Source organism: Pipistrellus hanaki (genome assembly GCF_964339955.1).
Source record: "Pipistrellus hanaki genome assembly, chromosome: 5".
Lineage (NCBI taxonomy): Eukaryota > Metazoa > Chordata > Mammalia > Chiroptera > Vespertilionidae > Pipistrellus > Pipistrellus hanaki.
In genome coordinates, this window is record NC_140507.1 from 77241621 (window position 1) to 77254937 (window position 13317).

The window sequence follows — 13317 nt, forward strand, 5'->3', positions numbered from 1 at the left end:
AAAATATATATATATATATATATATATATATATATATATATATATATATATATATATATATATATATATATATCTCACCCTTTGAAACCTGGAAATATCATGCTATGTGAAATAGGTCAGTCAGAGAAAGACAAGTACCACATGATCTCACATGTGCAATCTTAGTAACAGAAACAAAATGAACGAAGTAGATCCTGAGACCTGAAGCATGGGACAGAGCGCAGAATCTGGGAAGGAAGGTGGGGGGGTGGGGGAGATAATCAACCATGGACCTTGTATGCATAAATGCATGGCCCAAGGACACAGGGTGGGGTGGTCCTGGGTCTGTGGGAGATGGGGGGAGGTGGAGGTGGGCTGGAGGGGGGTCAATGGGGGAAAAGACGTCTGTCAATGGGGGAAAAACATATGCAATACTTTCAACAGTAAAGAATTATTTTAAAGAATAAGAATAAAATCTGTGGTCATCAAAAAAAAAATTATACTTTCAACCTGGCCAGGTAGCTCAGTTGGTTAGTGTTGTCCCAATATGCCAGCCGAGGTTACAGGATCAATCCTGGTCAGGACACACAGAACCAGCAACCAATGAATGCACAAATAAGTGGAACAACAGATTGCTGTTTCTCCATCTTTCTTCCTCCTAAAATCAATTTTTTTAAGTTAAAAAAAAAAAAAGCCATATTCTCTCAACAATAACAGTTTCATTGGAAAAGAGATGCTAACATTTTCTTCTTTCTAGGTTTGTGTTCTTTGACAACATTCCTAAATTCATAAACCTCAGTTGACTCAGAAAGGAGGTAACAAGTGTCATATATCTTTAAAAAAAATTTTTTTTAGTCCTCACCTGAGGATATTTTTCTATTGATCTTATTTTATTATTTTCCATTAGAGAGAGTGGAAGAGAGAGGGAAAGACAGAGAAATAACAACGTGAGAGAAACACATTGATTGGGTGCCTCCTGCAGGAGGAGCCTGCAACCGAGGCACATGCCCTCGACAGGAATGGAACCTGGGACCTTTAGGTCCGGCAGCTGACGCTCTATCCTCGGAGCCAAACTGGCTAGAGCAAGTGTCATATATCCTGTTAAGGCATACATGTTTAGACACACACACACACACACACACACACACACACACACACACTTTTTGGAAATGTATCTAATACAGGAACTATTTCAGTCTTGAGTTTAGATAGTAAGAAAGGCAAAAGCTGTTCTAGACAGCTGGTTGCTGGCTCTCACTCCCTGCCAGCCCTAGATATATCTTGTCACACATGTCCATGATCACACAGAACTACGCCATGACCACGATGAATCAAGACAAAGGCAAGGACACTCATGTCTGTATACCTAATCAAAGAGCAGTTTCCAAAGAACAAAAAAAGACCCAAATTCCCCGTTTCTCACTCATATGACTTTTTAAAAAAATATATATTTTATTGATTTTGTACAGAGAGGAAGGGAGAGAGATAGAGTTAGAAACATCGATGAGAGAGAGTCATCGATCAGTTGCCTCTTGCACACCCCCTACTGGGGATATGCCCGCAACCAAGGTACATGCCCTTGACCGGAATCGAACCCGGGTCCCTTCAGTCCCCAAGCCAACGCTCTATCCATTGAGCTAAACCGGTTTCGGCTCGTATGACTTCTTACAACTTAGATTTAACATTGTCATTCTTCCTGCCTTTTAAGTGAAAATGAGTATCATTAGTCAAGACAGAAGTTTATTTCCTCAGAATCCAATACAGAAAAACGTCTTGCTTCCCCCAATAGCAAATTATCTATCACAAAGCAAAACACAAGAAACCCTTTTTATTCTTTCCTATTGACTTTTAGGGAGAGTGGGAGAGAGGGAAAGTCAGAGAAAATATTAATATGAGAGAAACACATCAATTGGTTGCCTCCTGCATGTGCCCTGATCAGGGTCCGAGCCAGGAAGGAGCCTGAAATGGAGGTATGTGCCCTTGACCGGAATTGAACCCAGGACCCTTTGGTCTGCAGGCTGATGCTCTATCTGCTGAGCCAAGCTGGCTAGGGCACAAGAAATCCTTTTAGCCCTAGCTGGCTTTGCTCAGCAGATAGAGAATCTGTCTGCAGACTGAAAGGTCCCAAGTTCAATTCTGGTCGAGGGCACATAGATGGGTTGTGGGCTCCATCCCCAGTGGGGGGCATGCAGGAAGCAGCCAATCAATGATTCTCTCTCATCATGGATGTTTCTATCTCTCCCTCTCCCTTCCTCTCTGAAATCAATAAAAATATATATATATATATTAAAAAAAAAAGAGAGAAATCATTTGAAATGTGCTGTTAATCATTTATGGTTTGTGGTCATTCTTATTATTTGAATTACATGTCTCTTTTACTACAGATGTGATTTTCTTGGTCTTTCACTGGAGAGAAGAAAAAAAAAATTACTGAAGTTTTTAAATGAATAAATAAGATGTAAAAATTTTTAAAAGTAAACAAATTAAAAATGTAATTTGCTTCAGGAAAACATGTCTGAATTTGAATTTGTACACACATGATAATTGTGAGTCAGAATGTATAATGGTTAAATGGGGAAATTTTCAGATTTAATAATGTAAATCTGAAATTACATTATTACAATGGAATATTAAATATATACTCAGAAAATAAAAACATAATAGTTCTTAGCATAAAAGTACTTCGGAAACAGTTAATATTTCTTTAAGAAGAGTCATTTATTAGAGAAAAAATGCACATAACTTTAATCACATACAAAGATAACTGAAAACACTGAGATATTACTCAGCTCTGACAGACAGCACACATCCAGAGTCTGCCCGAAATGAGGAAAGTGCCGATTCTCACAGGGAAGGACTGGCTCAGAGCCCTCACTGCAGAGGGCGGCACAAGAACAAACTGTCACGGGGCTCCTTGGCACTGCACCATTGAAGCTGTCACAGTGGGATCTGAACCACAGTCAGCAGTAGAACCAACAGGACAAGATGATTACCAAATTAGACCTTATGCAAATGCAACCTAGAGAAGAGAGCGCACTCTTCAAAACACAGCCCCAACCATGACAGTCTACGTGTATTGCCTGGTGGACACCTATGGGTTCCCAGGAAAAGCCAACCTAGTATGCTGGATCTTTAATGTTGAATTGTGAACATCAAGGGAAGTGAAGCAGTCGCTGGTGGTTTTGCGGATATTCTGGGCTGGTAGGGCAAAGACTGAGAACACAAACGCAAAGTAAATGTACATAAAAGCTCGACGCTTCTATCCACCTCCTCTACACACGTGGCTTCAAAACCAATCTAATCCTATTTCACATCTGCATTCAAGTTTCATGAAACTGAGGCCTCGGTGATTTCTAACACAGAACCATAATGGCACCAGATTGTGGAAAATGAAGCTCACAGCATTCCTCACATTGACCTAACAGAGTCAGGAAGGGCCATCTCTGCCGCTAGATCTTATTGTCCCATCACAGGTCTTCTCTCTTCTTTTTTTAAATATATATTTTATTGATTTTTTACAGAGAGGAAGGGAGATAGAGAGCTAGAAATGTCAACGAGAGAGAAACATCGACCAGCTGCCTCCTGCACATCCCCTACTGGAGATGCGCCCGCAACCAACGTACATGCCCTTGACCGGAATCGAACCCGGGACCCTTCAGTCCGCAGACTGACGCTCTACCGCTGAGCCAAACTGGTTTTCGGCAGGTCTTCTCTTCTTAAAGCAAACTTCAAAGTCCAAACCCAGTCAAAAGCGAAGGACTATAGTTGGAAAAAATTCGCATGAGGCTCTACAATGAACTTTGCATATGTACAAATATATCGCAAATATTTATTGACTTAAATAATACTGAATGTCAACTGTAGTGGAAAAGTTAAAAAACATATTTACAGAAAAATGAAGTAAGGCTCTTCAGGCCAATGAAAAGGCACTTTTCTGTTAAAATAGACTATATATATATATGGCATATTTATTCAATACTTGTCACAGGAGGCCAATAGGGAAAAAGAACAAATACCCAAGTATCATTTTTCAATGTTCCTTTCCTTACAGAACAATTATAAAATTACATAAATGTTAAACCCACATGCATATTAGTAAACCACTTCCATTCACCCATGGATGTAATGTTTATCTGACTAAAAGGCAAAAAAACAAGAACAAACAAACAAACAAACAAAAAACCTGTTAAAGTTACAAACTCTGGCTTACAGAGTTTTGACAGAATGATATAACCTCTACTTGCAAAAGTAGAATTCCGTACTCCAGAGATTCACTTTAAGAACGAGTCAGTGTTAATGACCACAGACGTCTAAATGCTTATAGCATTTCTTTCATGTTGTGGATTTTTGGAAGTATAGGAATTAATTTGCACCTGGCTTACATGTGCTAGTTACAGCAATATGATTGCCTTCCAGTGCAGTTTACAAGCTCCTCTGAATGCATTTTTTAAAAGTTTGTCCTCTCCAGCATTATACAATACCTATTCAGTGTACATTCTCACATGGCATTGTGGGGATATGAGGCTAAAGGAAGGTTTTCCTACATTGTTTACATTCAATAGAATTCTCTCCACTTTTGAGTTTTTTCATGGCCTTTCCAAGAAAAGGGGACAGCTGAAGGCTTCTGCGCATTCTCTATGTTTATACGCTCTCTCTATGTATGTTCTTACATGTCCAAGAAAGGCTCTCCCACGTTCCCTATATTCGTAGACTTATTCCTGGGTGTGGCTTTGTAAGAACTAGGGCAACGCAAGGCTTTTCTACAATCTTCATATTGACAAGTCCTCTCTTCAGTGTGAGTTCTCCCATTCCATACAATACACTGGAAGGAAGGAATGCTTTCTAACCCTCCTGACATTCCGAGGGTCCATCCTCAATCTGGAGCATCATGGGTGTCGGCACCGTTGAAACATAAATAGGGCTCTCCCACGTTCTTTACATTAACAGGGTTTCTCTCTAGAGCACATGTGTCAAACACAAGGCCCGCGGGCCAAATCCAGCCCGCCAGGCCTTGCAATGTGGCCCGCACCGCGCTGTCATCACTGCACTCCGCTGTCAGTTTATGACATTGTCAGTTTATGACTGTTCAGTAAACCATTTGGCCTGCGATTTAGGCTGGATTTTAGATTTTGGCCCCTTCTCTGATTGAGTTCGACACCCCTACTCTAGAGTGTGTTTTCAGATGTTTATGTAAACTGCTTGAGTAACTGAAGATTTTACCGCACTCTACACATTCATAGGGCTTTTCTCCATTGTGTGTCCTTTCATGGACTCGAGAGGACTTGAGAGAACGAAAGGCTTTGCCACACTGTTTGCACTCGTATGGCTTCTCTTCACTGTGCGTTTTCTCATGAACTTGAAAGTAACTGAGACGACTAAAGGCTTTCCCACATTGCTTACACACATAGGGTTTCTCCCCTGTGTGAGCTATTTCGTGATTTCTAAGGGAGGTAGGATAACGGAAAGCTTTGCCACATTCCTTACATTCATAGGGCTTCTTCCCATCATGAGTCCTCTTATGGCTTTTAAGGTATTTGAGAGAACTGAAGGCTTTCGCACAGTCCTTACATCCATAGGGCCTTTCTCCGTTGTGTATCATTTCATGATGTCGAAAGTTCCTTGGGCATCGGAATTCTTTCCCACACGCTTTACATGTAAAAGGTCCATCTCTGGTGTGCTTGATCATGTGTCTTTGAAATATGAGGAGGGAACTCCAGGCTTTCCCACACTTCTTACACTCATAGACTTTCTCTTGAGTGTGAGTTCTTACATGTCGACATAAGTTACTCAAATACCTGTAGGCTTTACCACATTTTGTACATTCATAGGGTCTTTCTCCGCTGTGTTTCTTTTCATGTACATTAATATATCGGAGATGCTTGAAAGCTTTCCCACATTCCTTACATTTATAAGGCTTCTCTTCATGTTCCTCACACTGGTAGATCTGGGGTCCAGTGTCAGAGCTCACAAGGTTATTAAATGATAAATAATGCATGAAGACTTGTCTACACAACCTAGATGTGGGTGGTTGTATTTCAGGAGTTTTTTTCCTTTCATTAGGATTTGGAATCTGTCTGACGTTCTCTCTGCATTGACTACCATCCTTCCTTGTACAGGGTCTCTCTACCATATGACTGCTGTAAAAATCAGAAGCATGTTATTAATACTTTGCTTATTAATGATGTTATATTTACTACTAGTATGAAAGTGACATTTTTACCATTTTTAAGGAAAGGGTGGGGTTTCTGCACATTCTGGTTGTTTGCGCGTGGATATACTAAGAGCCTCGATGGAGAACTCAATCATAGATAGTATGAAAATAGTCATAGTCATTAATAGTGTTTCTGAATAGTGTTTCAAGTGTACTTTTAAAAAAATCCTTACCTGAGAATATATGTTTATTGAGTTTGAGAGAGAGAGAGAGAGAGAAATATCAATGTGATAAAGAAACATCAATTGGTTGCCTCCTGCACGTGCCCCTACCAGGGATCAAACCTGCAACCTCAGTATGTGCCCTGAAAGGGAATCAAAACTGCAACCTTTTGGTATGCTGGATGACGCTACAACCAACTGAGCCCATGTGTATCTATTATTATTATTATCGTTAATCCTCATCAAAGGATTTTCCCCCCCTTTATTTTTAGAGAGAATGGAAGGTAGAGAGGAAGAGAGAGGAAAGAAGGAAGAAAGTGAGAGAGAGAGAGAGAGAGAGAGAGAGAGAGATAAAGAGAGAAAGACCGATGTGAGAGAGAGACATTGATAGTTGCCTCCCATACATATCCTGATTGGGACCAGGAATTGAACCTGCAACCCAGGAATCTGCCCTTGACTGGGAATATTAGATCACATATTAAGATTATCTTGTGGAACATTGCTTTCTCATGGCAGTGTGACTCACCTAAGATTCATTCCATGATGTTCATACCGATCTTCATTGTCATGGTCTCCACAGTTTTCTTCTAAACTACATGCTAGGAAAAAAAAACATCATAAATTATTAAAAAATACTAGTATAAAAAACGGTTAGACTTTAGGTCCATGATGAGCTGGGAGCATGCCTAGTTTAATTATCAATGTACTCCCTTTCCACATTTCAGTTCCTGAAGCAGCATTGATGAGCAAGCAACACAGTTTTCTAATTGACTAAATAAATAAAAAGTTGTCATCACTACCTACTGATGCCAGGTTCCAGAAGGTTTCCAGCATCACATCCGTGTAGAGTTTCTTCTGGGTGGGATCCAGGAAAGCCCACTCCTCTGTGGTGAACTCCACATTAACATCCTCAAAGGCCACCGAGTCCTAAAACATCCAACACATGTATATGGATGAGAGACACAGCACTGGGGATCTATACATATTTCATAAGACGTTCACATAGGACATGAGGTCCCCAACATTCCTTCTATGACTTGCTTGTCATACTATTATTCATTGGCCACACTCAGATCCTCATAAACACATGGAATTTATTGATATGATTTTATTGTGATCACTTAAAGCCTCCATTGCCCTCAAATGTCAGAGTAAAGACCACTTTGAAAAAAATTCAAATAACATAATATTCCTATATTAAGTACAGCAATTCCTGTGAGAAAACTAATCTTTTAAAAAATATATATTTAGTTGTATTTTAATATATATTTGTATTGATTTTTAAAAGGAAGGGGGAGGGAGAGATAGAAGCATCAATGATGAGATAGAATCACTGATTGGCTGCCTCCTGCATGCACCACACTGGGGACTGAGCCTGCAACCCAGGCATATGCCCTGACCGGGAACCGAAACGTGACCTCCTGGTTCATCGGCCGACACTCAACCACTGAGCCATGCTGGCCAGGCTAAAATATGTTTGCCAATTTAGGGAATGTTAATTGCTTACTTTTATCTTTCTACTCCCTACCTGATCCCCCAGATTTTGGCACTAAGACTTTATGCAAAGTAGGTCCAAGTGGTCATCAGCTACTGTTTTCTCATGTAAAATATCTATACACATGCAATAAACCTTTAAACATCGCCAGCCATTTACTGTGGGAAAATGATAAACAATTAAAATACGAAGTCTGTTTTATTAAAATGGAGAGAACAGGGAGAATCAAGCTGGCGGGGAAGTAGACGGCAGTACTCGCTATCTCCCACACCCACATCAAAATTACAAGTAAAATACAGAACCACCATCCTTCAGAACCACCTGAAAGCTGGCTGAATGGAAGTCCTACAACTAGAGAAGAAAGCACATGGAGACTATAGGAGGGGTGGAGGCGCGGGATGAGCTGATCCGACACCCACACGTGCCGATGTTTTAATCAGGAGGGAGATCATGTCTGCAGAGGCCACATGTGAGGAGAGAGGGGTACCAGCCCCACACCGGACCCTCAGCCCAGGGCTCCAGAGCTGGGAAAAGAAATCCCCACAACTACAGGCTGTAAAAACCAGCGGGGACTGTGGCTGAGTGACACGGAGGTTGCTGGAATCCCAGGTGTTCCTCTTAAAGGGCCCATGCACAAACTTGCACAGTCCTACTTGTTCTGAGTCCAGTGCTGGGGGACTTAGACGCACATGAGGAAGAGCTGGATTGTCTGACATCAGGGCAGGAACTTGGGGGTGGCTCTCTCCCAACTGGGGGGTGCTGGCAGGGATCCCTGTTTCTGTGCTGGGACCTCCCCTGTGGCAGGCCTGACTGGCAGCCATTTCTGAGTCTCCCTCAGTCTGGAGCACACTGTTTGCTCCGTCCTGATAAATTCCCTTCGCCTAGTATAGTGGTCGGCAAACTGCAGCTCGTAAGCCACATGCGGCTCTTTGGCCCCTTGAGTTTTTGGCAAAGGCCAGCTTAGGAGAACCCTAATTAAGTTCATAACAATGTACCTAACCTATATAGTTTAAGTTAAAAAAAAAAAAATTGGCTCTCAAAAGAAATTTCAATCGTTGTACTGTTGATATTTGGCTCTGTTGACTAATGAGTTTGCTGACCACTGACCTAGTATATAGAAAAAAACACAAGGAAGCAAGCAGCCAAAATGGGAAGACAAAGAAACGTCACAAAAGAAAGAAATAGAAGAAAGCAAACTACTGGATACAGAGTTCAAAACCATGGCTGGCTGAATTTGCACCTCCTTAAAGACCCGAGAGCCAGGGTTCAGTGTGAGACCATACTAGATTACAACTCTTCACATCCGTAAGAGACACACTCAAGGGGCAGACTCAGTGAGCACCAAGTCCTGCCCCATTAGGATGTCTCCAGCACAGCAGCTCTTCCATTGTAGACACAGCTGGACCTCACAGCCAACTGGCCTGGAGGTCAATTCCTCCCATTGATACCAGCAGCAATCAAGGCTTAACTACAACAAGACTGTGCACACAGCCCACAAAGGGGTGCACCAAGAGCGTCCACCTCAGATGACTGGGGAGGCTGAGCCACTGGGCCCTTTAGGACACCAACTACACAAGGCCGCTCGATCAACTCAAGGAAACTTAGCAGCTACCCAATACATAGAAACTAACACAAGGAAGCAGCCAAAACGCAAAGACAAAGAAAAATGCCACAAATGAAAGAAATGGAAGCAAGCATACTTCTGGATATAGAATTCAAAACCATAGTTATAAGTTTTCTCAAGAATCTTCTAAAAACGAAGGAAGGAAGGAAGGGAGGGAGGGAGGGAGGGAGGGAAGGAGGGAGGGAGGGAGGAAGGAAGGAAGGAAGGAAGGAAGGGGACCAGTCAGAAATTGAACATTCACTGATTGAAATAAAGAATAATATACAGCCCTAATGGGTTTGGCTCAGCCTGTGGACTGAAAGGTCCCAGGTTCGATCCTGGTCAAGGCATGTACCTTGGTTGCAGGCACATCCCCAGTGGGAGGTGTGCAGTAGGCAGCTGATCGATATTTCTCTCTCATCAATGTTTCTAACTCTCTAACCCTTCCTCTCTGTAAAAAAAAAATCAATAAAACATATATTTCAACAGTAGACTAGCGGATCCCAAGAATCAAGTCAAAGATTTGAAGTACAAGAAAGCAAAAACACCCCTTTGTGGGCTGTGTGCACAGTCTTGTTGTAGTTAAGCCTTGATTGCTGCTGGTATCAATGGGAGGAATTGACCTCCAGGCCAAGATGGGCTCCCCAGGTTCAGGGGTGCATGCCTGAATGTAACTGCAGTTTCACCTCTCCCAGGAGTAAAACATTAAACCAATCACTCTGCAACCTGCTGTTCACTAATCCCTTTAAATACCTCCTGCTGTTCCTTCCCCTAAAATAATGGGACCTTGCCTGAAACACTACTTTAACCTCTTTTTAAAAATATATATATTAATTGATTTTTTACAGAGAGGAAGGGAGAGGGATAGTCAGAAACATCGATCAACTGCCTCTGCACACCTCCCACTGGGGGTGTGCCCACAACCAAGGTACATGCCCTTGACCAGGATCGAACCTGGGACCGTTACAGTCCGCGGGACAAGGCTCTATCCACTAGCTAAAGCGGTCAGGGCCTGCTTTAACCTCTAATGACGCCTCCTTTCTGCCTATCGTACACGCCTTCCAGTTTGAACAGCTCCTCTGAGATGCTATTTGCCAGATGAGATGCGGCCTGAGTCGTGGATGGGAATCAAGCCCATTAGACCTTCCACTTACTCAGCTGAATCTTGTTTGTAAACATTTGAAAATCACCACAAAACCAACCGCTGATAAAGATGCTGTGACTCAGAGCAGGGAACATGGGGTTCAGGGTCCGGGGAGAGGCTGGGAATGCAGGCATTGGCTGCAGAGCAGGGCCTGGGGGACGGGGGGACTGGAGAGCCTGCCCCACACACATCACACCCAGGAGAACACGGTCCCTCTGCGGGGAAAGGAGGGACAGGCCACAGACCACAGCTCCCCCCGTGCACGGACCGCGGAGGCCGAGCCCCCTGTCCCCACGGACCCTCCACGCGGCCCCGCACCCACTGCGGAGCCCGGGCTGTGGGCGCGGAGCCGCCCGGACTCGCTCCGCAGCCCCAGGCCCCGCCGCGGGGACGCCCTGGACCCGGGTCCCGGCGGGGCCCCCTGCGAGCCCGAGGGGCCTGCAGCCTCCGCGGAGCCCGGGCGCCTGGGGTCCGCAGCCCGGACCTGCCCGCGGACAGACGGTCCCCGGCGGCTCCCCGCCCTCCTGCCGCCTCCGCGCCCGGCCGCCACTCACCATGTCCGTTCCCGGCCCGAGTCCCCTGCGGCCCCACCGCCCGGACAGAACGCAGCCCCACAGAGGAGGGCGGAGAGAGGGAGAGGCGATCCCGGTGCAGCTGAAGGGAAAGGAACATCCGGGAGCGTAGCCCCACCCACCTGGCGCCCAGCTCAGCTGCAGACACTTCGCCGACAGCGCCCCCTAGCGCCCGAGGTGCACAGGCCTGAGCCCAAAGCAGCCACAGCTCCTGTCCAGGACGTTTGCCCTGAGAGGCAGGGCTGAGAGTCCCCAGGGAACAGAGGTCCTTCCTTGCAAACACACACCCTGAAAAGGCACCTGATGAATCTGGCTCCATTTTGATCTTTGCTGACACCTGGACTCTGACGTGTGCATTTGCCAAAAGGTTCTAATAAAGAGCAGTGAAACAAAAAACAAGCCATCTTTTCGGGAGAGGGGACAGGAATGAGTATTTAGAATAGTTAACTTTAGAAAATGTTCAGGACATGGCAGTCCCTCCATAGAGTATTCAGCTTCCTGTCATTATTTCTTCAAATATGTTTTCAATATCTTATTCTCTCTCTTCTTCTGTTACCCTCATAATTCGGATGTTGGTACACTTAAAGTTGTCTCAGAGGCTCCTTCCACTATCTTCATATTTTTTTATTCTTTTTTCTTTTTGCTCTTCCAGTTGGGTGTTTTTTGCTTCTTTGTATTTCAAGTCTTTGGCTTGATTCTTGGGATCCTCTCTAGGGGTGTCGAACTCAATCAGAGAAGGGGCCAAAATCTAAAATCCAGCCTAAATCGCAGGCCAAATGGTTTACTGAACAGTCATAAACTGACAATGTCATAAACTGACAGCGGAGTGCAGTGATGACAGCGCCGTGCGGGCCACATTGCAAGGCCTGGCGGGCTGGATTTGGCCCGCGGGCCTTGTGTTTGACACATGTGCTCTAGACTGCTGTTGGATCTCTGTATATTATTCTTTATTTCAGTCAGTGTATGCTTAATTTCTGATTGGTCCTTTTTCATATCCTTGAGGGTCTCACTAAATTTCTCAGAAGTTTCTAGATTTTTGAGTAACCTTATAACCAGTGTTTTGAACTTATATCCAGTATTTTGCTTTCATCCATTTCTTTCATTTGTGACTTCTTTGTCTTCACAGTTTGGCCGCTTCCCTGTGTTAGTTTCTATGTACTGAGTAGCTACTAAGTCTCCTTGAGTTGATCGAGTGGCCTTGTGTAGTTGGTGTCCTAAAGGGCCCAGTGGCTCAGCCTCCCCAGTCACCTGGGGTGAACACTCTTGGTGCACCCCTTTATGGGCTGTGTGCAGTCTTGTTGTAGTTAAGCCTTGATTGCTGCTGGTATCACTGGGAGGAATTGACCTCCAGGCCAACTGGCTGTGAGGACCAGCTGTATCTACAATGAAAGATCTGTTGTGCAGGATACACCCTTATGGGGCAGGACTTGGTTCAGTTGGACTTTGGTGCTCACTGAGTCTGCCCTTGAGTGTGTCTCATGGATGTGAAGAGTTGTAATCAGGTATGGTCTCACTCTGACCACTGGGTACATTGGCTCTTGGATCTCCAAGGAGGTGCAAGATCAGCCTCTGCTGCTGCCAGGTAGTGTCCCTTCCTTTGGAAACTCTGGGGCTCTCTGCAGTTTGTTTTAGGCAAAAGGACAGGCCATTCATATGCAAAAGCCTATGCACATAGCTTGGGTAGGGTTGTAAATTGGGTGGGGCAGGGTCTCTGGGAATCACAAGGGTGGAGCAAACAGCAATGGCTGCCCTGAACAGGAGAAATCCCTGGTTCTCTGTGCCCTTGTGTAGGAACAATGATCTCTGTGAGCACTTCTAAGAGTAAGCCACCCTCGCATTCCTGCCCCGATGCCAGACAGTCCATTATCTCCCCGTATGTGTCTGGGTCCCCCAGAGTCTCACCCGGAAGGGGGAGCTTGTATCTCCCTCCCACTTTAAAGAGCAGCACATCCAGGTGATCCACATCTCTTACTGGTCTCAAGGAGCTTTCTTCACCTCTCTAGTTGTGGAACTTCCTCTCAGCCAGCTTTCCCATGGTTCTAGGTGGGAGTTGTTCTGACGTTTAGTTGTGGTTTGATGTGGTTGGGAGAGGCAGCAAGTATATGTGATTATCTGTGTTGCCATCTTGGTTTCTCCCTAGTTCTATTAACAG

The 13317-nt window shown here is 44.4% G+C and overlaps 1 protein-coding gene and 1 long non-coding RNA gene across 3 annotated transcripts in view; one reads left to right on the top strand and one right to left on the bottom strand.

Moving 5' to 3' along the window:
* LOC311623703 overlaps window positions 1-13317 on the top strand; it is a 126589-nt gene that overhangs the window by 33247 nt on the left and 80025 nt on the right. The window lies entirely within an intron of this gene.
* On the bottom strand, window positions 2679-11258 carry LOC311623630 (uncharacterized protein). Of its 2 annotated transcripts, none has more exons than XR_014795180.1 (4): window positions 11148-11258; window positions 7156-7278; window positions 6878-6950; window positions 2679-6116 (listed from the first exon to the last, which is right to left on the bottom strand). XR_014795180.1 is itself a non-coding variant. In XM_084885978.1 (4 exons), exons 1-4 carry the CDS (start codon window positions 11148-11150, stop codon window positions 5102-5104), a joined length of 1218 nt encoding a protein of 405 aa, XP_084742104.1. In that variant the 5' UTR covers window positions 11151-11258; the 3' UTR covers window positions 2679-5101. The 2 variants fall into 2 exon arrangements, 1 of the variants encoding a protein (XP_084742104.1); XM_084885978.1 differs by having other exon boundaries at window positions 7152-7278.

What these genes read in the sequence shown, in the direction of transcription:
- LOC311623630 (XM_084885978.1), bottom strand. An exon ending in CTGGAACCTGGCATCAGTAG is followed by an intron (nt 6,951 to 7,151) that starts GTAGTGATGACA and finishes TTTTTTTCCTAG; the next exon opens with CATGTAGTTTAGAAGAAAAC. An exon ending in CATCATGGAATGAATCTTAG is followed by an intron (nt 6,117 to 6,877) that starts GTGAGTCACACT and finishes TGATTTTTACAG; the next exon opens with CAGTCATATGGTAGAGAGAC.